This window comes from Anolis carolinensis, chromosome 1 (assembly GCF_035594765.1).
Source record: "Anolis carolinensis isolate JA03-04 chromosome 1, rAnoCar3.1.pri, whole genome shotgun sequence".
Taxonomy (NCBI): Eukaryota; Metazoa; Chordata; class Lepidosauria; order Squamata; family Dactyloidae; genus Anolis; species Anolis carolinensis.
Window position 1 is genome coordinate 108018649 of NC_085841.1, and position 22912 is coordinate 108041560.

The following is a 22912-nucleotide window of genomic DNA, read 5'->3' on the forward strand; positions in this document are numbered from 1 at the left end:
ACCTACTCATTTAAAGCTACAGAAAAAAACAGTTTCCAGAACCTGTTCGCTTTAAGAGAAATAAATATACATTGAGGCAGGCCACTTAAAAATGATATGAAAATATTTCCCTGGGTAGAATATTTAAAAGAAAAATAGGAAAGGAAAGGGGGGAAATAGACAAAGAAAACATTAAAACTATTTCTGCATTTCAAAGGACAAATATTAAACATATATACAGAGCGGTAAGGTTTGCTTGGTTTTTTAAATTATTATTTAGGGTTTAGAAGAGGATCTGTCTCCACCAAACTCCCTCTTCTGACCTTACCCAGATATTAATAAGTCTCCCTGTCCTTCTCTCCCCCCACTTTGCCAGCTCTTCTACCCTCAGACCTAAACATGATTATAAGGGGACTCTGTTTCCAAACCATAAGCAACAGCAGCTATAATACCCTTAACAAGAATTCATGGTTCATACCATTTTGAAGGAGGAAGAAAAGCACAATATGGAGGGGGGGAGGATAGAATAAAGGCCAATCAATGGAGTAGCTTCCCAGAAATCTGTATTTGTTTGATAGAGGGGAAGGAAGGGGAAGAGGAAAATCTGATGCTTAGAAGAACAATTCAAGATCATATTATTCAACCCCACCTACCATGTTTATCTGAAGGTTTCTATGACAAAACAGTTAATTCGCCTCAGAGGTCCCAAACAAATGTTCCTCTAGGCACACTGTGTACAGATGATTCTTTTAAACTTATCCAGAGACATCCCACCCCCTTTTTTGTGCTGAGTACATGTTGCAAAAATGTAAATCTGTCACTGTTGTGGTTTCAAGAGCCGTCCCATCATCCTAATGTAAAATGTCATACACATTTTTCAAGTTCTTCCTCCCTTCTTCTCTCTCCAGAGCATTCTCTCCCCATTTTGGGGTGAGTGGAGTTTTACTGCTTTCTACCAAGAAAATGCATCTATCAAAATGACTTAACAAAAGAGAGAGGAAAAAGACAAGGTTGGAGGGAAATGACATTTTGGTTGCTTTGTTTTCCCTTCATCTCGCTCACCAGGGAAGTTCAAACTGATCTTTTTTCATGCCACACATTATGCTGAGATCTGGATAAAGGATGTAGGCTGCATTTAAAATTTGAGAGTGAAAAGAAATAGAAAAGAGATTCCCCTAGTTAGCCCACCTATAGCAGATTTTAATGGGAGACCCATTTACTTAGAAGTGAATCCCATGGATTTCAATGGAAATAAGATCTTTGTGATGTAAATAGGATTAATAAAGATGGATCACCACGTCCTCTGAATGAGTGTGTATGTTGTCCCATCCACACCTCCACTGAAGTCAACAGGAAACTTTTGATGGAGGTGAATGTTTCCAGGCTTAGATATAATGGATGCAGTTCCTAGATCACTTACATCATAACAGAACATGGTGTGAAAATAAGTCCCACCTAAAGTGAAAGTGTCACTCTAGAGAGTCTTATATTCTTCATGATGTTTTAAAAAATGGGAAATGGAGTATCCTAAGATCACAGTGCCAGGCTGCCCTCTGAGCACTTCTGTTTAGAGAGGTGGAACCCACTTCCAGGTGGCTCCCTCCCTACAGATCAGAATGGAGGTTATTGACTTGAATCCCCTCCCCCCAAAAGCCCTCTTAGTTCCAGTTTAGAAACAGATGTCAGCATAAGTGTCTCTGTTTGGATGCTCAAGAAGCAGAGGGAACTTTCTGTACAGGACTTCACTCTTTTTCCTACCTGGAATCCCTCACTCCACTTTGAGCTTCATTCAAAGCACTAGGCTAGGCTGGTCTCAACCTTTCATCTCTCTCACTCACACAGTTCTGCTCCCACCTTTTCATCCGAAAGGGATGAATCCAGTTCAGAAATTACTCTTTCAGCCTGTACAGGTCCCCAGCTAGATTCTCTTCTTTTCTCTTCTTCAGACTTTTCCTTGTCACTCAATATTTTTCAAAGACACATTTTCAGGAAGGGCCGTGCAATCATAAGCTATCCTAAGGAATGGAAACTTATCCCAACTCATCACAGGTAAGTTTCTGCTGGTTATGAAGTTACCTTCTGGAACTCTGCTATATGTATGGTGGAATCGCCCCAACTGAGGGTTATTTTTTGAACTTAACAGCTCCGATTCCCCAACTTCTCTCCCTCTCTGTTCTCTTGTCATCTTCCTCGCCTTTCCCCTCAAGATCTACTTAAGCCTAAAGAGCCCAGCTTCTCCACTCTGGAGGTTAATGGTGGCAGAATGAATGAATGAGGCGCGACCTCCACGGAAGGCAGGCGACTCCAAAACTTCGCACCCACACAAAGAGGAAAGTAAGAGTTGCACACACACACACACACACACATTCAAAGTGGGAAATGCAAGTCACTTCCCAACAAGGCATGAAAAAGAAAAATGGGGAAAAGGAAAGCAAATGTGTAAACTTCTACTTCCAGTGCAAATTCATGGAGTAAGATGAGCATGTTTCATCTAACAACCCTCGCCTATTTTTCCACTCACCCAAACCAAACGAAACAAAACAAAACAAAAACTCCCCCAAGCGTTAGGTGTATCCCAGCACAACAAAGCATATTTTCCCCCTTGCCTATTCTATGTGCCTTTGGCCAAGCCCTCAAAGGGCAGCCAGGACAGCTTGAGTGGGTTTGTTTGGCTCCCTAACACGAGTGGAGGGTGGAGGAGGGGGTATCTTTCCAGCCTGTGTCCCAGCACAAGAAAGTATCTTTTCCCCTTGCCTATTCTAGGAGTCCCAGGTCAGACTTCAGTGGGTTTGTTTGGCTCCCTGACACGAGTGGAGGGGTGGGTATCTTTCTAGCCTGTGCCTTGAAGAAGAGAAGAGGTGTGTGCGTGTGTGTGTGTGTGGGGGGGGGGGGGGCAGGCATGCACTCGCTCCCATATACTTACTGCACTTCCTCGCCCCTAAAGGTCAAAAATATCCCATCCGTGACCCACCTTGCTACCCTTTCCAGGTTAGTTCGGTGCAGTCGCTTCCCCGGCCCTTGCCTGTCTTTCTTTGTTGTTGTTCTGCCTGCTTTCTACAGTAGTTCAAAGGGGGAGAGGGGGAAGAAAACAATCACAGGGGCCGGAGGAGTGGAGGGGTGAGGGGGGGAGAGGGCCCTTCCTTCCTTCCTTCTTTCCCCCCTCCCCTCGCCCTTCCTTCCTTCCTTCCTGCCCTCCTTCCTTCCTCCTCCTCCTCCTCCTCCTCGGCTCGATCATCATCCCTGCACAGGAGTCTGTACCCCGTGGTGCGGCGGCGGCGTGTCCCTGCTGGCCCCATACACGTCCTCGGCTCCGGGCAGAGTCCCTCCCGGGGGGGTCATGCGTTTCTCTTTCTGCCTCCTGTTACAAAACCACACGCGGACCACCTCCTTCTCCAGCTGGAGGCTGTCCGCCAGCGAGGTGATCTCCTGGGCGGAGGGCTTGGGGCACTTGAGGAAATGGCTCTCGAGGGCGCCCTTGACGCTCACCTCGATGGAGGTGCGCTTTTTCCGCTTGCGGCCCTGCGCCGCGATCTTGTCTATGCTGGTGGGGCTGCCCGAGGACGAGTCGGCCTCCTCCAGCCACTTGTTCAACAGCGGCTTGAGCTTGCACATGTTCTTGAAGCTCAGCTGCAGGGCCTCGAAGCGGCAGATGGTGGTCTGCGAGAAGACGTTGCCGTAGAGCGTGCCCAGGGCCAGGCCCACGTCGGCTTGGGTAAATCCCAGTTTGATCCGGCGCTGCTTGAACTGCTTGGCGAACTGCTCCAGGTCGTCGGAGGTCGGCGTGTCCTCGTCGGAGTGCGCCTCGTGGTGGTGCGGGTGGTGGGCAGGGTGATGGGGGTGGTGGTGGTGCGGAGGCGGGGGCGCGTGGTGCTGCTGCTGCTGTTGCTGCTGCTGCTGGGAGAGGTGGTCCGGGTGGTGCGGCGGCGGGGGCGGCGGGGGCGGCGGAGGGGGCTCCTCGTGCGCCTCCCGCAGGCCGTGGTGGTGCATCCCCGGCTGCCCGGAGCCCAGCATCCCGTTCACCGTGAAACCCGGCGGGGGCTGCGAGTAGAGGAGCCCGCCTTGGGCGCCGCCGTTGGCCGCCGCCATCCCGGGAGGCAGGTGCGCCGAGCCTCCGGTCCGCCACGCCACGGCGGCGGCCACGGCGGCATGGTGGCTCCCTGCGTGGTGCACCAGGTGAGGCGGTCTTCCCTGCTGCTGCTGTTGCTGCTGCTGCTGGTGATGTTGCTGCTGCTGCAAGTCGTCCCCGCGCCCGCCGGCCTGCACCACCGAGGGCTTGATGTCCGGGCTGGTGGACCACGGCGAGTCCCCGCCGCTGCTCCCTCCGCCGCCGCCGCCGCCTCCTCCGCCGCCGCCTCCTCCGCCTCCTCCTCCTCCGCCGCCGCCTCCGCCGTGGGACAGCGCCGCGATCCACTGGTGAGCGTGGCTGAGCGGGTGCCCGTTGCTCTGCAGCGCCGCGTAGTCCGCCTGCACAGCGTCTCGGTAGCCAGCGCCCGGCTGCATGCTCCCCGGCGGCTCGGCGTGCACCATAGGCGAGCTGGCGGCGAGCAGGCTGTAGTGGTTAGAGGCTGTCGTCGCCATGGCTCTCCGAGCCGGACTGAGGGCTCCGCTTCGAGGCGCCGCGCATTTGACAGCGACTTTTTCCCGCCTCGGGCTCCCTCCGCTCCTCGCTCGCGTCCCCCGCCAAGTCCGCTTGGCAGAGCCCGCTGCAAAGAAAGGCACGCGCCCGGGCTCCAGCCCGCCCCCCGGCCCCCATTGGCTCCCCGCGCTTTGATTTACGTGGAGACCTCTAGCAACCGGCGCAGAGGGAGCCTCCCATTGGCCCCGGCCCTGGCGCTGACACCACGCCTCCCTCGCCACCCAGCCTCCCTCCGCCCACCCCTCTCTTTGTAATCAAACTCTGAGGAGGAAGGAAGAGGAAGGGGAAGGGGAAAGGGGTGGGTGGGTGGATGGGGGCGCGCAAACGCCGTGCAAAGGGGGGAGGAGGAGGAAGAAGAGGACACAACTCCGCGGCTGGTTGTTTTTGGGTTGCTGTGAGTTTTCCGGGCTCTATGGCCGTGTTCCAGAAGCATTCTTTCCTGATGTTTCGCCCACATGTATGGCAGGCATCTGTGAGATCTTTATCGAAGGCATCAGAGGTTGTGAGATCTTTATCGAAGGCTTTCATGGCCGGAAGCACTGGGTTGCTGTGAGTTTTCCGGGCTGTATGGCCATGTCCCAGAAGCATTCTCTCCTGGCGTTTCGCCCACATCTGTGACAGGTTGTGAGGTATTATTGGAAACTAAGCAAGAGAGGTTTGTATGTTCCAGGGTGGGAGAACGAACTGTTGTCTGTTTGAGGCAGGTGTGAATGTTGTCATTAATAATCTTGATTAGCATTGAATAGTCTTTCAGCTTCAAGGTCTGGCTGCTTCCTGTCTCGGGAAATCCTTTGTTGATTGTGAAGTCTGTTGGAAAGTAAGCAAGGGAGGTTTATATATTTGTGGAAGGTCCAGGGTGGGATCCAACACCTCCCAACAAAGGAATCAGCCAGGCCTTGAAGTTTCAAAGCCATTCAGTACTAATCAAGGTGATTAATTACAACAATTTCTCCCACCCTGGACCTTCCACAGATATACAAACCTCCCTTGTATAGTTCCAACAGACCTCACACTTCTGATGATGTGGGTGAAACGTCAGGAGAGAATGTTTCTGGAACATAGCAATAGAGCCCGGGAAACTCACAGCAACCCAGTGATTCCGGCCATGAAAGCCTTCGACAACATTGTTGTCTCTTTCCGTGTCAAGGGCGACTTGAGAAACTGCAAGTCGCTTCTGCTGTGAGAGAATTGGCCGCCTCAAGGACGTTACCCAGGGGAGGTCCTGATGTTTGATGTTTTACCATCTTGTGGGAGGCTTCTCTCATATCCCCGCGTGGGGAGCTAGAGTTGACAGACCCCGTTCGCCGGATTAATCCGCCGACCTTTCGGCCAGCAGTTCTACCGGCACAAGGGTTTAACCCATTGCACTACCGAGGGCTCAAGGATGAGTTCTGAGGAGTTCTGGGGAGGGGGGGGGGGGAGAAGAAGCCAGACGTGCCTCTCTTTCGAACAAATAAATAAGCAAACTCGACACACATCACACGCAAATACCCCTTGGGAAAGCCAGGGAGTTCAAGCGCTCGCCTGTTGCTGCTGTCCTTAGTTTGGCTGGTCGGGAACTCGTCTGGCGTAAGGAAGACCCGTGGGCTCCCCTCGCGGAATCCTTCCTTCCCCGCTTCTTTCCTCCCTTTCCTCTCCCCTGCTTTGAGAAAACCGTGCTGCGGATGGAAGAATCACTTGGGTCGGGTGACTTGGAAGCAGGCCTGGAAGATTGCCCTTCGTTTACTTTTCTCCTTCCACTGCGGGGCGGCGAGATAGCTGGGGTTCTGTTATTGTTGTTGGTATTGTTGTTCGTGTTGTCGTATGCTTTCATGGCCGGAATCACTGTGTTGCTGTGAGTTTTCCGGGCTCTATGGCCATGTTTCAGAAGCATTCTCTCCTGACTTTTCGCCTGCATTTATGGCAGGCATCCTCAGAGGTAATAAGATATGTTGGAAACTAGTCAAGTGGGTTTCTGTGTCTATGGAAGGTCCAGGGTGGGAGAAAGAACTCTTGTCTGTTTGAGGCAGGTGTGAATGTTTCAACTGGTCACCTTGATTAGCATTGAATAGCCTTTCAACTTCAAGGTCTGGCTGCTTACTTCTTTATTTCAGTGGCTTCTCTGTGTAGTCTAACATGGTGGTTGTTAGAGTGGTCTAGCATTTCTATGTATTTCAAATAATATGTTGTGTCCAGGTTGGTCCACCATGTCAGACTACTCAGAGAAGCCATTGAAATCCACAATCATGAGGACAATTTCAACAGAGAGGAGAAAACCATTAACATGAACAAAATCTGGCTACCAGTATTTAAAAAAAACCCCTAAAATCTGGACAGTAAAAAAAGAATAACACTAAAAACAGAGGAATTCCAGGCATAAATCAATCAGAGCCAGCTAACACCTCCCAAAAAAGGATTCCCTAGGCAATAAGCAGCCAGACCTTGAAGCTGAAAGGCTATTCAATGCTAATCAAGGTGACCAATTGCAACATTGACACCTGCCTCAAACAGACAAGGGTTCTTTCTCCCACCCTGAGCACTCCACAGATATACAAACCCCACTTGACTAGTTTCCAACAGACCTCATTACCGCGGAGGATGCCTGCCATAGATGCAGGCCAGATGTCAGGAAAGAATGCTTCTGGAACGTGGCCATAACGCCCGGAAAACTCACAGAAACCCATTGTTGTTGTTGTTTAAAACCCTCTCCCTCTCTGCCGTGGCGCCCCGACTCCCAACAGGCGGATTTGGCAGCGTTGGGCTCAAGCCTCCTTTTCCTTAAGGAAGGGCAGCTTGGGCGCTTCTTAGTGAAAGCTTCCTGATTGAGGACCCGAAGAAGAGAGTCACACCTGTCCCCTGTCTCTGTGTATTTCTTTACCCTGTTGCGCTTCTTCCAAGTAAGGACGCCTTACTTCCAACCCATCTTCCATCCCACTCGGATCCTCTCCCTCCCCCGTCTCGGGTCTGGCGTTCAGAAAGCTGCTGCTCCCTTGCCCACAATGGATAAGCCCGAGAAGGGTCGGGAAGGGGGGGGTGCTCCCTGGGGATGGGGTCTTTCTCCCGCCAGCCCCACGACCTGTCCCGGGAGCAGCAGGTGCTGCCTCTGAGAACAAAACGGGGGTCCCTTCGCCATTTCATTGGGCTTAGAGAGCCTCTCGCCGAGCCCAGAGCCAAAGCCACGCACATTCTTCCCGGCCATTCTTGCATCCCTTCCTCCCTCTCCCCTCGGGGACCACCAGCGTTTACAGACCAGCAACTTTCTTTTCTTTCTCTTTCTCTCCTCCTCAAACAGACAGCGTCGGTCCGGCAGGAGCTGAAGAGCAGGCAAGACAGGGAGCCCGGCCTAATTCCACTTCCGCTCCTCACTCCCAATGCAGAAGCCCTTATAATAATACAAAGTATTGTTGCTGTTGCTGCCTATTATCTAGCTTTAACTGGATCTTGGTGGGGTCTACTCAGCTAGATTGTTGGCAGCACTACAATTCTATGATTCTATAATTGCATGTGCTTCTATGCAGTCGTCAATGGAGGCTTAACTTCCCAGGTGAAAAGGATTATAGGGCACCACTAGCTTTGAGAGATAACCTTCTGGTCAACCTGTTGTCGAAGGCTTTCCTGTCCGGAATCACTGAGTTGTTGTGAGTTTTTCCCAGTTGTATAGCCAATGTTCCAGAAGGCATCTTTAGCAGTTGTGAGGTCTGTTGAAAACTAGGCAACTGGGGTTTATATATCTGTGGAAGGTCCAGGTTGGGAGAAAGAATTCTAGTCTGTTTGAGGCAAGTATGAATGTTGACATTAATCACCCTGATTAGCATTAAATAGCCTTTCAGCTTCAAGGTCTGGCTGCTTCCTTTCTGGGGGAATCCTTTGTTGGGAAGTGTTAGCTGGCCCTGGTTGATTCATGTCTGGAATTCCCCTGTTTTCAGGGTGTTGTTCTTTATTTACTGTCCTAATTTTAGAGTTTTTAAAAATACTGGTAGCCAGATTTTGTTCATTTTCATGATTTCCTCCTTTCTGTTGAAATTGTCCACATGCTTGAGAATTTCAGTGGCTTCTCTGTGTAGTCTGACATGATGGTTGTTAGCGTGGTCCAGCATTTCTTTGTTCTCAAGTAATATGCAGCCAGACCTTGAAACTGAAAGGTTATTCAATGCTAATTAAGGTGGCCAATTGCAACATTCACACCTGCCTCAAACATTCCACAGACATCTAAACCTCATTTGCCTAGTTTCCAACAGACTTCACAACCTCTGGGGATGCCTGCCATTGATGCAGGCGAAACATCAGGAAAGAATGCTTCTGGAACATGGCCATATAGCCCGGAAAACTCAGAGCAACCCAGGTCCTGGTCAACATTTCCAAATGTAGGAACGGGAGCGAAGCAGCTTGTGGATGAATAGACCAGCCTAGTTAGTCCTTGATGGATCCTCCTGTCCAAGATGTTCGGAAGGTCTGACATTATTATAACTGCTGTGGCCCAATGCTATGGATTCCTGGGATCTGTAGCTTACTGAGACATCAGAATTCTTTGAAAGAGGCGTAAGACTTTGTAAACGACAACTTCCAGAAGTCCAGAGCAGTGAGACATGGCAGTCAAAGTGGTGCCAATCTTCACTGATCAATGGGGTAGATGCACCCACAATCTAACACCAAAAGTTACCCTTCCCCCAGGTCAGGGAGGGAGAATTTACAACCTTCACCAGCAAATACTAGCTTTCCTGCGAAAGAAGTTCGTAATTTATTATCCTGCTAGGGAAGAGTGCTTGGCTGGAAATTCTCCCTGGATGAGAGGAGTGCATCCTAAATAAGATAGTCATCGCAGAAAGGAAGAGAAGTGTAACGTTTTGGTCCAGCAAAGGCGATAGGACTGTTTCGGAGAGGGAGGGAGGGTGAAGTCCGAGCAGATGTGATGAGTGGAGCCTATTCGGTCCCCGGCAGTCTGGTCCTATCATTTCGGATTGAGGCGCGCTGTGGGCGTACGGAGTATTCAATGCAATGTGCACAGGACGGAAGGAGACCAGTAGGAGCTCAAATACAGAAGCAATCGTCCCCCAGCTCCTGTGCCTCCCATGCCGGATTCAGATCGCTGGAGGAACTCGCTTCAGCAGGACACGTGGAAGAAATGCTGCTGACAAGCCTCAAAGAAAGTCTGAAACTTGTTCAGGAATGTATTATCGAAGGCTTCCATGGCGGGAATCACTGGATTGCTGCGAGTTTTCCGGGCTGTATGGCCATGTTCCAGAAGCATTCCCTCCTGAGGTTTCGCCCACATCTATGGCAGGCATCCTCAGAGGTTGTGAGGGCTGATGGTAAATAGGCAATTGGGGTTTAGATATCTGTGTAAGCTCCAGGGTGCAAGAAAGAACTCTTGTCTGTCTGAGGGAAGTGTGAATGTTGCAACTGGCCATCTTGATTAGCACTGAATAGCCTTGCAGCTTCAAAGCCTGGCTGTTTCCAGCCTGGGGGCATTCTTTGTTGGGAGGTGTTAGCTGGCCCTGATTGTTTCTTGTCTGGAATTTCCTTGTCATATGAGTGTTGTTCTCCATTTACTGTCCTGATTCTAGAGTTTTTTAAATACTGGTAGCCAGATTTTGTTCATTTTCATGGTTTCCTCCTTTCTGTTGAAATTGTCCACATGCTTGTGGATTTCAGTGGCTTCTTTGTGTAGTCTGTAGCAGGAAGCAACCAGGCTTTGACACTGCAATAATAGTAATCGCTTTATTTTTGTACCCTGCCTCCAAGGGACTCCGGGTGGCTTACATACGGCACAAGGTGCCTAAAACAAGGCATAAAATAAACACACAGTACAATACAAAATAAAACCACTAGTATATAAAACAACAATTTGAACCCAGAACAGCGCCCAATAACCTATAGTGTCATCTGTCCTAAAAACATGGCCAACTGTAAGGCTATTCAATGCTAGTCAAGGTGGCCAATTCCAACATTCACACTTGCCTCGGTCAGAGAAGAGTTCTTTCTCCCACCCTGGGCCTCCCACAAATATATACCCCCCTTGCCTAGTTTCCAACAGACCTCCCAACCTCTGAGGATGCCTGCCATAGATGTGGGAGAAACGTCAGGAGAGAATGCTTTTGGAACACGGCCATACAGCCCGGAAAACTCACAACAACCTAGTTTCTTCAGAAAGTCTCAAGGGAATGCTTTAAACAGAACAAGGGCGTGTGTGTGTTTCAGTGTTCTGTGTACACACACGTTCTGGAAAGTAAAGAATGGAAGATACCAGGAAAGTGGAAGGAGCTACCATTCATTCTGTTTGATCCACTTTCGGCTGGTGGTGTTTGGCTGGGTTTTGGGCCGCGGATTGAAAGCCTTGACATGGAGGGAGGGAGGGAGGGAGGGAGGGAGAAGGGAGTGGGGGGGGGTGGACTGTTTATCCCGCCGTGGCTTCCCAGTAGACACCTCCCCTTCCCTCCCCCCGCAACTGAGGCAGTCCACTTGAATAGAGAGATCTCCCCACAGGCCAACCCACTCCTGGCATGAGTTGAAAAGCTAGTGGAAAGCGGCCAGCAATTTTCTTTTCTATTCCCAGTCAGATCTTAACAAGCCTCATGAAATCAGCCCTCGCCTTTCACGCTGAGCGGGCGGGCCTTGGGAGAGGAGAGCCGAGCAGCAAGGCTCCCAATCCGGCAAACCGGGATGTTAGGGTGCGCCGATGGGGGCCAAATAAGAACTCGCTCTTTCAGATTAACTTTTTTTTCTTTCCCTCTTCTCTTCTGGAGGTACCGTCACCAGCAGCGCCACTGCTGTCGTCCGCCGTCAAGTCGTTTCCGCTTCATGGCGACCTTATCAGGGGTTGCCAGGAGCTGAGAGTGTGTGGCTCGACCAAGGGCACTCAGTGGGTCTCCGTGACGCGAACGCTGCTCCCCAGAGTCTGAGTCCAGAGCTCACACTCCTCGCACAACTCTGGCTGGATGGCACAAGTTTCTCGCGCTTATTGTAGGCGAAATTGCACATTTATAAAAATATTTTTGGTGGGGAAGAGGGCGAGGAAGGTGTTGGGGAATTTGAGTTGTTAGGCTAAAAAATAACCCTCAGTTGGGGCGATTCCACCATAAATATAGCAGAGTATCAGAAGTAAACTTCATAACCACCAGAAACTTACTTGTGATTTGCTGAGATAAGCTTCTCTTCCTTATAATGGTTTAGGTCTGAACTTTAAGTTCAAAAATATTTATTGAAATGAAAAGAAATACATTCTTGATAGAAAAGGTCTTGGAGCTAACAAGCTTACTAAGCTCACCTTCTAAAGGAGGTAAAAGGGTAAAAAGTTCATGCAACTACTCCTCATAGGTAGAAAGAAAAGCAGAAGAATGGCCACTTGGCTAACTAAGGGCAATAAAATTTAAAAAGGAAGTTCCTTCACAGAATTCCATTGCTACATTATAAAGGAGGAGACAGTGGCCAGCTGGAAGAGGAAAAACAAAGCCCTTTTGGGAAACAGGCATAGGAAAATGGGGAAAGGAAACCCTCAATTTGGCCCTGTCTCTAGCCTAGCTACTCATTGAGGACTGGAGACTTGATGACACAAGAGGCTTCTGTAGTTCAGGGATGAAACCCAACAGAAACATGCATAGGAATGTGGGGGAAAGAATCCCTCAGCTTGGTCCTGTCTCTAGCCCGGCTGCTCATTGAGGACTGGAGTCTTGATGACACAAGGGGCTTGTGCAATTCAGGGACGAAACCCAACAGGAAGGGAAACAATCCAAAGCCTAAACTTGGTCGCGGCGCTGCGGACGGGCGCGCGCCCGCTCCCACGCTCACGCCCACGCAACAAAGCGCGGGCTCTTTCCAAAGCCGTGAATCCCTTTCCTTTGCCTTCCCACGGATCCTTACCCGCCCTCTCCCCGCTGCCGGTTTTTTTTGACACACAATTCCTCCTTCCCCCTCCCCCTTCCGTCCGTGCCTTGAAATCTCCCGTGTGCTTCTTTCTTTCCCCAGCGGGACGGACCACTCAGAGCGCAAGTGGGTGAATTCCGGTGAGGCTGCAAGCTCAAGTCCCGCCTCCGCTTCCCCATCTTTTCTGCCTTCGCCGTGTCTTTTAAGGCTATTTCCTAAGCCTCCTTGTCTGGCTGGCTTGTTCTCCGTGGAGGAAACTCGGGAGCCACGCAGGAAGAAGAGGAGAAGGAGGCGGCGGAGGGGAGAGGCGAGGGCGGTCTGAGGAACCGGCGCCGGTCCCCCGCTCCAACAGGGTCTTGGAAGGGTTTCAGGTCCAGGGCGCCGCGTGGGCGAGCCCCGCGTGTGTGAGTCCTGCGTGTGTCTCTTCCCGCCCGGCTCACCCTGATGGATTCGAGGTCCCCGGAGCTTTCCTTTCCCACAGAGAAGCGGCTTGGTGGGGTGGTGTCTTGGGCAGAGAAACCGCTAAAGGTTTCCCTTCTCGCTCTCCTTCTTTTCTTCTCTCTCTCCCTCTCCCCCTCCAAGCGTTTCTGTTCTTTTCTTTTTTCAGCTCAGCCCTTCTCCTCCTTACCCCCCCCCCCCCCCCCCCACTGTTCAAAGCAGCTGTTCAAATACAAGGGCTGCCTGCTTTTGACGGGAAGAGAGGATTTTCAAACAACCCCTAAAAGGCTTTGAACTGACAGGCCTCCTTGATATCTCCTTCCTTCCTATATCGCTCCCCGAGCGTATTCTCCATTGAAAAGAAGGCGAGGGAGAGAGGGGTGGGGAGGATGGATGGCGGGAAGGTGAGAGGGTGGGTGCCTGTGTGTGTATTGGGTGGGGTGCCTGGATACTGTATGGGAGGTGTCTGGGCTGGTCAAGAGACTGGTTATGCCAGGAAGGTAGAACAGTTCCAAAGGTGGGCATCTGAGGAAACTCTTTTGGCTTGGGTGGGAGAATCTGAGGAGTTAGGCTCAAAATAACCCTCAGTTGGCGTGATTCCACCATAAATATAGCAGAGTAACAGAAGTGAACTTCATAACCAGCAGAAACTTAGGTGTGGTGAGCTGGGATGAGCTTCTATTCCTTAGGATATCCTAGGATTGCATAGTCAGAACTTTAGGTTCAAAAATATTTATTGAAGTCAAAGAAATACATTCTTGATAGAAAAGGTCGTGGAGCTAACTAGCTTACTAAGTCTCATCTTCTAAAGAGGTTAAAGGGTAAAAAGTCCATGCAGCTACATTTTATCCAGAGATAGGCAAAATGTGCATCCTCATAGGTAGAAAGAAAAGCAGAAGAATGGGGGGGGGGGGGGAATAGCAGATGGCCACATGACCATCCCAGAGCAATAAAACTTAAAGATGAAGTTCCCTCACATAATTCCATTTCTACATCATCAAAGGGGGAAGGAGACAGTGGCTAACAGGAAGACGAACGATCAACCCCTTTTTGGAAAAAAACGTGAATAGAAATCCGGGGGAAGGAATCCCTCGGCTTAGCCCTGTCTCTAGCCTAGCTACTCATTGAGGACTGGAGACTTGATGACACAAGAGACACGTGCAGTTCAGGGATGAAACCCAACAGGCTTGGATGGGCTGACACAACTGCCAGAAAATCCAAGACTTCTCTTTGCACACAGAGGGGGCCGCATAACATACAGGCCAGGCATTCCCCATGGATGTTCTGGCTTAACGATGATCTGACATCATTAAGCATAGCAACTAGATTCATTTGCAGATAGGAGCATTGAAACCTCGACTATGTTTCGTGAGCTGTCCTATTATTTTGTTTATATAAAACCTTTCTGTTTCAAAAGTATATCCCCACCTCCCAATTCAGTTAGTGCCTTCAGTATTATTTCCCAAGTGATAAATGAGTCATTTAGTTCAAGGAGAAACTGATACTTTAAATAATATTATCTGTTGAGATGCTCCTCACTGTCTCGCACACACGCATCATTAATGCATAGATAGAAAAACTTAGTTTGCAGTTGACACACATAACTTATGAAAGAGTACGTTTTTGGGTTGCTGTGAGTTTTCCGGGCTGTATGGCCATGTTCCAGAAGCACTATCTCCTGACATTTCACCTGCATCTATGTCAGGCATCCTCAGAGGTTGTGAGGTCTGTTGAAAACTAGGCAAGAGGGGTTTATATGTCTGTGAAAAGTCCAATGTGGGAGAAAGAACTTTTGTCTGTTTGAGGCAAGTGTGAATGGCGCAATTGGCCACTTTGATTAGCATTTAATGACCTTGCATGATGCCTGCCATAGATGCAGGCGAAACGTCAGGAGAGAATACTTTTGGAACATGGCCACAACCCTAGTGATTCCGGCCATGTAAGCCTTCGACAATGCATGTTTTTGCCGTCCAGCTCACACTTTTGTAGGGAGGAAATCTATAATCCCAACACACCAAACCTAGGATTAAGTTCCGCTGGGTTTAATGTATCTTACTTCTGAACAGATACGTTTAGAATGCCCCAGCAATTAAATTGGATTAATAGCATTCTGATAATGTAGTGTGGTAAGGATCCAAGGCCCACTCAAACTCAACAGATTGACTTACATTCAGTCTAGAAAAGATTACTATTTTCTCTCTCTGTTCAGTCCCTCGCTTAGCTCTTCCTCTTTTGCACCTCATTCCTAAAAGTTTCATTAAATACTTGGGACAATACTGTATGCCTACACAAAGGATTTAAGGTGTGAAGGAGCGGACACATACCGACTTTGTTGTTCTCCCCCCACCCCTACGCGGCCAAAAAAACCATGCCCACATTCAAAGGCCGAGCGTGGGGATGTCTGAGCGCACATGTGTTCGCTTGGGGACGCGTTTAATGTAACTATTGTGAGCCTGGTCTGTTTTGATCTTGTTCCCTTTTAACCTTTCCGAAGGAGGCCCTATTCAGGTCTGAGCTTTGGCGGAGCTTTTTCCACTGAGCCTGATTTAGTGGAGAGGGAGAACCCAACTACACATGAATGAAACTTCAACTTTTAAGGGCCTGCACAGAAAGCGAAGGGCGGACGGGGAGTGGGGGGGAGAGAAAGAGAGAAAAAGAAAGCAGCCCCTCCAAAGCCTGGGCTTCACAAGTGATCGCTTGAAGAATCCGATCTGGCACAAAGAGGCAGCTGGACTGTTTTAATGAAATCTGCCTTCAAGCCGCAAGTACAGCAGCCTCGGGGATGCATTTATAAGATGACTGAAAAGCTACACTTTCAAGTCGGGGGCTCCTCCAGGTGGCTCGAACAAATACATGGTTCAACCAAGAAGCTTGAACAGAATGGACAGAAACTGATAACTTGGATTGCGTACCGCCCTCAGAAATTAAAACCTAGCACTTCAGTGTAGTTCTTTCTCCCTCTCTCTCTGTTTCAGGCAAAAGGCTGAAGTAAATTCTTCACCCCCATCCCCGCCCTCCAAGCCATAGTATCTTGGAGAATTCTTAGGAGACAAAAAAGGGGTCCCGCCTCCCCTCGCCGGCCCAGTTCCTGAAAAAGTTTGAAATGAAATCCTCTAATTTCCCCCTTAGCTAGTCTTCCCCTGACAACCCCTAAGCCGACTGCCACATTTTATCCCCCTCGCTGCTCAAGCAAGGCAGGATAGATAGAATATTCCAAGTTCAGTACTTGAAATTAAAGTGATTTGAATTCTAGGATATTAATCTCTTTCCTCTGCCCCCCACCCCGGCTTCATCCTCCGGTTCTGAATCTTGTCATTAAAAATGATCCACCCTTTGTAGTCCGCCAGTGAATATTTTATAGGCAGATACCGCCACGAACACTTCTAACAGAACGTCAAACCAGTCAGACTTTAGCTGTTTCAGGGATTACTTTGAGTAATTTATCAAAGGAACACTGCTAAATTTGGAGTGGCGAATATGAGGCCTTAGAGGGGGAAAATGGGTGTGTGTGTGTGTGTGTGAGAAGGGGACAATTTCCACTAGGCTGGGAAACAATTCTGTGCTGTCGTTTATACTGAAATTTCAGACCTAGACATTATGGAGTTTATTGGTGGAGAGGAGTTTATCTGCCTGCCATGTGGTTTTTCAAAGGGTTTGCTGTTATAAGTCTCCTCTCGCCCCATCTCATTAAACAGTGGGGCTAAAAAGAGATTTCTTTTGGGAGTCAAGCAGGTGAGAATCATCAATAGTAAAATGGCAGGGTCCCTTAGACCAGTTTAAGGTCCTAACAAGGCCTTCCACGTGTTAACTCCCTCCCGCCTTTTTGTGACTGTGTGAAATGACTTGAGAGTGCATCTAGGGTATAGTTTGACACCACTTTAAATCCAGGGTTTCTTAGTTTGATGAGGCACCAGCACTCTTTGCCAGAGGACTTTGAAAATCTACAACTCCCAGAAAGAATTCCATAGCATTGAGCGATGACAGTTAAAGTGGTGTCAAGCTGCAGTAATTCTACATTCTGAGCAGCCCCCCCCCCCCATTGCTGTCAGGATTCCCTTTTCACAGGAACTATAGCCCTTAAACTGTGGGCTGATTTATCTCCCCCATGATTTGAAGTTTCAAAGAGCAGAAAGGAGGAAACCATGAAAATGAACACAATCTGGACACCAGTATTAAAAAAATCCTCTCTTAAAAAAAAGAGGAATTCCAGACATGAATCAATCAGGGTCAGCTAACACCTCCCAACAAAGGATTCCCCCAGGCAGTAAACAACCAGACCTTGAAGCTGAAAAGCTATTCAATGCTAATCAAGGTGACCCAGTGACACATTTACACCTGCCTCAAACAGGCAAGAGTTCATTCTCCCACTCTGAATATACCAGATAGATACCCTACTTGTCTAGTTTCCAGCATACCTCACAACCTCTGAGGATGCCTGACATAGATGTGGGCGAAACGTCAGGAGAGAATGTTTCTGGAACATGGCCATACAGCCCGGAAAACTCACAGCAACCTAATGATAGCCTTCCACAACACAGAGCAGCCTCTATCCTTAAATCTGACTGGACACTTCCCAAATTCTTTTGACAACAGATGTCAGCAGGATTGTTTTGTCATCTGCTCTCCAGATGGGTTGCACTAGAATTCCTATCACTCAACAACCTGCAAAACTTTCTCCTCTGTACACGAAGGGATATTTTAAAAGGTTATTGGAGTTACAATTTATGGTACATGGGACTTCCTTCTTTCAAAATCAATTGCCTGTGTGTGAGTGAAAAGGGGGGAGGAGAGAGATGCGAAGCACCAGGAATAAGGTTCCTTTCCTCATACCTAAATAAGTTATTTTCCTTGGGATCAGAGAGGATTAAGGGTGAGGACGTGGCGGGGGAATACATGCAGCTCAGAACGGATTTCATTCATATATAGCATGACTCAGGGAATTTATTCTCGGTTGAACAGGTTTCATGTACATCAATGGTGAAAAGAGGAGAGTAAGAAAAGTAATACAACCACCAAAGGACTAGTGTCTCCAGTGGAAAGCAGGCAGCAGTGGCATATTGACAATGGCTACCCATCTCCTCCTCATAGGAGAACTAGGAGTCGGTTTCTACAGTTTTTGCGCTTTTATTGAGGGGGGGGGGGCGGGGGCGGCAGCGGATGGAAAGGGCCATAAGCAGCGAGATACAACTCGGCTCTTAAGAAATGTTGAAGGAAGACGATGTTTCTGGTGCAGAACAACATCGCCGGGTACGCCTGTTGGGCAATGCTGTTCTCATAAAATCTATGGCGGGAGTCATTTATTTCACTTCCTTTGTATACCAAACGCCTCCCCCCATCCCGTTTGTGGACCAGACAGGACAAGGGGCCCAAGAAAGCTTCGTGTTGTGGTGTAAAAGGAGGCGAAGGCCCCGATTCTTTCCCACACTCCTCCTCGGTTTTGAAATGAAAATAAGGAGTTCTTCCCGCCGGCTGAGCTGGCTGCGAGAAGTCTCATTGAGCGCCAGGGAGAAGGGCGCACGCCTGTCACACAAAGTTACTGCTGGGGCCGCTTAAAAACGGCTTTCACTCCACAAGCCCCTCCAGCCGGCGGTAGGAAACAGGCTTCCAATCCAAGCAGCGGAATCTTGAGGATGTTCACTCTTGCGCTACAAAGGCAAGCTTTCCAAGCTCTCTTTACTGGCTTGATAAAGTATCACCCAACTCTGCTTTTTAAAACCTTGGGTCGCATGGCGAAGTTATTTTAGTGGGTGAGTTGAAGGTTGTGAAAGCCAACAGTACGAAGCTGTATATAGGATTAAAAAAACAATAAATACTAACAGTTAGCATAAGTGACGACGGATGTCCCCTTACTTGGGTCTACTCATGGCGAGATTTGGAGCGCTTTCCGCTTTCCCTTTATGTGTTGTCGAAGGCTTTCATGGCCGGAATCACTGGGTTGCTGTGAGTTTTCCGGTGTGTATGGCCAATGTTCCAGAAGCATTCTCTCCTGACGTTTAGCCTGCATCTATGACAAGCATCCTCAAAGGTTGTGATGCCTGTTGGAAACTAAGCAAGTGGGGTTTATATATCTGTGAAATGTTCAGGGTGGGAGAAATGACTCTTATCTGAGTGTTGCAACCTTGATTAGCATCGAATAGCCTTTCAGCTTCAAGGTCTGGCTGCTTAGTGTCCGGGGATTCAACCAGGGCCAGCTAACACCTCCCAACAAAGGATTCTCCCAGGCAGAAAGCAGCCAGGCTTTGAGGCTGCAATTAGCTTTTCAATGCTAATGAAGATTATTAATTACAACATTCACACTTGTCTCCAACAGACAAGAGTTTTTTTTTCTCCCATTCTGGATCTTCCACAGAAATATAAACCCCACTTTTTTTCTCCCATTCTGGATCTTCCACAGAAATATAAACCCCACTTTACTAGTTTCCAACAGACCTCACAACCTCTGAGGATGCCTGCCATAGATGCAGGCAAAACTTCAGGAAATAATGCTTCTGGAACATGGCCATACAGCCCAGAAAATTTACAGCAGCCCACTTTCCCTTTTTGCCTTTGCAATAGCAGTTTGGGGGTGAGGGGAGGAAGGGAAAGAGTTTCCTTCTCTCTTTGCTTGGGTTTGGAAGAGGAGGAGGAGGAGGAGGGCTGCGTCAACGGAGGCAAACAAGGAGGCCGGCCCATTGTCCAGAGAGGGTGCATTTTTGTCAGCCTAGTGTTGGTTGCTATAGCGAGGACGCAAAACCAAACAGAAGAGCACACACAGCTCGCCTCTCTCAACTCTCTCCAGAGCCTTTGAGGGGGAACTGCCCCCCTCCTCGTTCCAACCAAAATAAAAGCGCCACCACTGTCCCGAGGGAGCTGTCTGGCCTCCAACTAATGATGGAGGTGAGGGCGCAGGTCAGGATTAGGGAGAAGGAGGAACCGGGGTGGGATGAGGAGGAGAGGAGTTGGGGAGGGCAGCTGTCTTGCCATCAAAACAGACGGAAACAGGTCCACCATCTAAAAATTTAGGTCCTAGAGATTCAGGCTATCCGCCCAGCATCTCAGTTTTGAAGCTGACTTCATGCTTGGACTGCGTTCCCTGCCAACCATATATCTGGCTATTGATTTGGCCCTTATAAATCCCCCCCCTTTCCAGTGTCACTTGTACTCCAGCCAGCTGATCACATTCAGGATTCACTGGCTACAGTCTATTGGAAGGCGATGCTACTGTATAAAGCCTGACCGAGTTCAGGGGAACTCAGCAGGACTTCTTCTTTGTAAACACACTAGGGTTGAAAACTGGAGCGAGCTCTGCTCTTCATTGTCCCGAATCTGTAGTGTCACTTGGTCCAGAGGTATGCACGCCTCTTTTTGTCTTTTTATTATCTCATTAAGGGAGACGACAATAACACAACCAACAAGCCCTTTCTTCTTGGAAGGAGAAGAGAGGGCAGCAGAGCTCTTTACTTAGGGGAAAAAAATACCCCAAAGAGACTCTTATTTTGCAGCGGCAGGTTCTTTTCTTTCTTTCCTCGCGTAGTTCTTGGTTTCCCATTCAACTCAGGGAAAAAAGCAAGGCGAGACATGGCAATATAATGAAGGTTCTTGGCTCAAGATTTTAGTTATGCGCGTGGTTGGAAGTGACAAGAAGAAAGTTAGTTACTTAGTTAATTGGGAATTAGTTCATTGAGAGGCAGCTCTGAACCTTGCAGCGGTTGGTTTAAATGGCGTGGGTTTTTCCTCTCCCCACCCCACCCAAATCACCCAGGAGAGTTTATACTGCAGTTGAAGAAAAGAAGTCAGTATGTAGTGTCGAAGGCTTTCATGGCCGGAATCACTGAGCTGCTGTGAGTTTTCAGGGCTATATGGCCATGTTCCAGAAGCCTTCTTTCCTGACGTTTCGCCTGCATCTGTGGCAGGCATCCTCAGAGGTTGTGTGGTCTGTTGGAAAATAGGCAAGTGGGGTGGGAGAAAGAGGCACATGTGAATGTTGCAAGTGGTCACCTTGATTAGCACTGAATAGCCTTTCAGCTTCAAGGTCTGGCTGCTTCCTGCCTGGGGGAACCCAATTGCCTAGTTTCCAACAGACCCCACAACATCTGAAGATGCCTGCCATAGATGCAGGCGAAATGTCAGGAAAGAATGCTTCTGGAACATGGCCATACAGCCCGAATAACTCACAGTCAGTATGTTTTCAAATGAACCTGTCTCTAGGTCTGCTTCCGCCTGTTTCCATCTTTCCTAGTCAAAAGATGCGGGCCTGGATGCCCTCCATCCACTCTCTGCATTGTTTCGAAAGCGATGGGAAATAAATGAGAAGTTTGAAAAGTACTAATGACTTACACCGGACAGTCATAACGTCTTCCTGAATTTATGAGAGATGAAAGTGTGTGAGAGAGATCGTGCATTTTGTCTCCTTTTTCGTCTAGGCAGCTGAGGGAGGTTATTTGTAGGTTGCTGTGAGCTTTGCGGGCTGTATGGCCATGTTCCAGAAGCATTCTATCCTGACGTTTCGCCCACATCTATGGCAGGCATCCTCAGAGGTTGTTGAGGTCTGTTGGAAACTAGGCAAGTGAGGTTTATGTATCTGTGGAAGGTACAAGGTGGGAATTGAAACATTCACACTTGCCTCCAACAAACAAGAGTTCTTTCTCCCACCCTGGACCTTCCACAGATATATAAACCTCAGTTGCCTAATCTCCAACAACCTCTGAGGATGCCTGCCATAGATGTGGGCGAAACGTCAGGAGACAATGCTTCTGGAACATGGCCACACCGCCCGGAAAACTCATAGCAACCCAGTGATTCCGAGCACGAAAGCCTTCAACAACACGAGGTTATTTGTGTTCGGGGGCTGTATAAGCCACCGCTGAATGTATTATTCACATTTTAATAAAAATGCTTGAAAGAAATCATCCTAATGAAGAGAACATTTGTAGTAATTTGGTGATAATTATCAGAATCACCCGGCATTCGCAGAGGCAGTATCATTACGTGTTGGAAGGAAAGCAAAGCACATTATTTTAATAGTCTGATATGCAAACTATGGACCATTCAATTACATGGCTTAATAACGCATACATGATGTGATCTTGTTACTGGGACAGGGAGGTCTGGAGTAATTCGCTCCCAAGACCCAAGTTGTGCTCTTACATTCAGTCAAATCCATTGCTATGGATCAGAGGGCCCTGCCAAACTACATTTAAGAGAATAAAAATTAATGACGGAGAATCTGAGCGTTAAATTAACATCAATTATATGACCTGCTCGCTGGAAAGATTAAATTTCTTACGCCCTAATTAGATAACATCCCCTAGTACATCAAACAATTTCTTTTCCTAGATTTTGGCATTAAATATGCCTCCCCCCCCCGCCCCGAATGAATAAAGAAGAGAAATGTGTGTATGTCTCTGTCTCTGTGAGAGAATGTTGTTTTGCTTTCAGGCTTGGCAAGATGTAAACAACATCCATCCCAAATCCTCGTTGGCTTCCTCCGGAGTTTGCAAGGAAGGCGAAAAAGAGGAGTCCCGGGAAGAGGCTCGGGTCCACGCAGCAGACCCCCCACCCATCTTCCCGTGGGACTTTTTCAAGCAATTTCACTGCAAGTAAATCAGCACTCACACCACGCGCAGCACTCGGAGTAAGCAGCCTCCTCTAGTACCCAATCACTCCACTAGGGGTGCATCTACACTGTGGAAATAACCCAGTTTGACACCAATTTCACTCTCATGGCTCAGTGCTGGAGCTTGTAGTTTTACCAGGTCTTTGGGTGCATTCTAATCTGAGGAATCAACACACTTTGACACCAATTTCACTCTCATGGTTTAGTGCTGAAACGTGTAGTTTTTCAAGGGCTTTGGTCCTCTTTGGGTGCATCTTACTCTGACGAATTAAGGCAGTATGACACCAATTTCACTCTCATGGTTGGGTGCTTTGGAATCCTAGGATTTGTAGTTTCACAAGGTCTTTAGTTCTCTCTGGGTGCATCTACTCTGTCAAATTTATGAAATTTGACACCTGGCTCAATCTTATGGAATCACGGCTGTT

General features: G+C 48.6%; 1 protein-coding gene across 3 annotated transcripts in view; it reads right to left on the minus strand.

The window, feature by feature from the left end:
- The window catches only part of pou3f2 (POU class 3 homeobox 2), a 34900-nt gene extending 30213 nt beyond the window's left edge, over positions 1-4687 (minus strand). The window contains exon 1 of one of the 3 annotated variants that reach the window (XM_062980495.1): positions 3238-4677. In XM_062980495.1, coding sequence (XP_062836565.1) covers positions 3238-4557 — 1320 coding nt within the window. In that variant the 5' untranslated portion in view covers positions 4558-4677. Of the gene's footprint in view, positions 1-3237 lie in introns of all 3 variants that reach the window. The other 2 variants (XM_003215522.4, XM_062980496.1) reach the window with 2 other exon arrangements.
- Positions 4688-22912: the final 18225 nt, after the last annotated feature.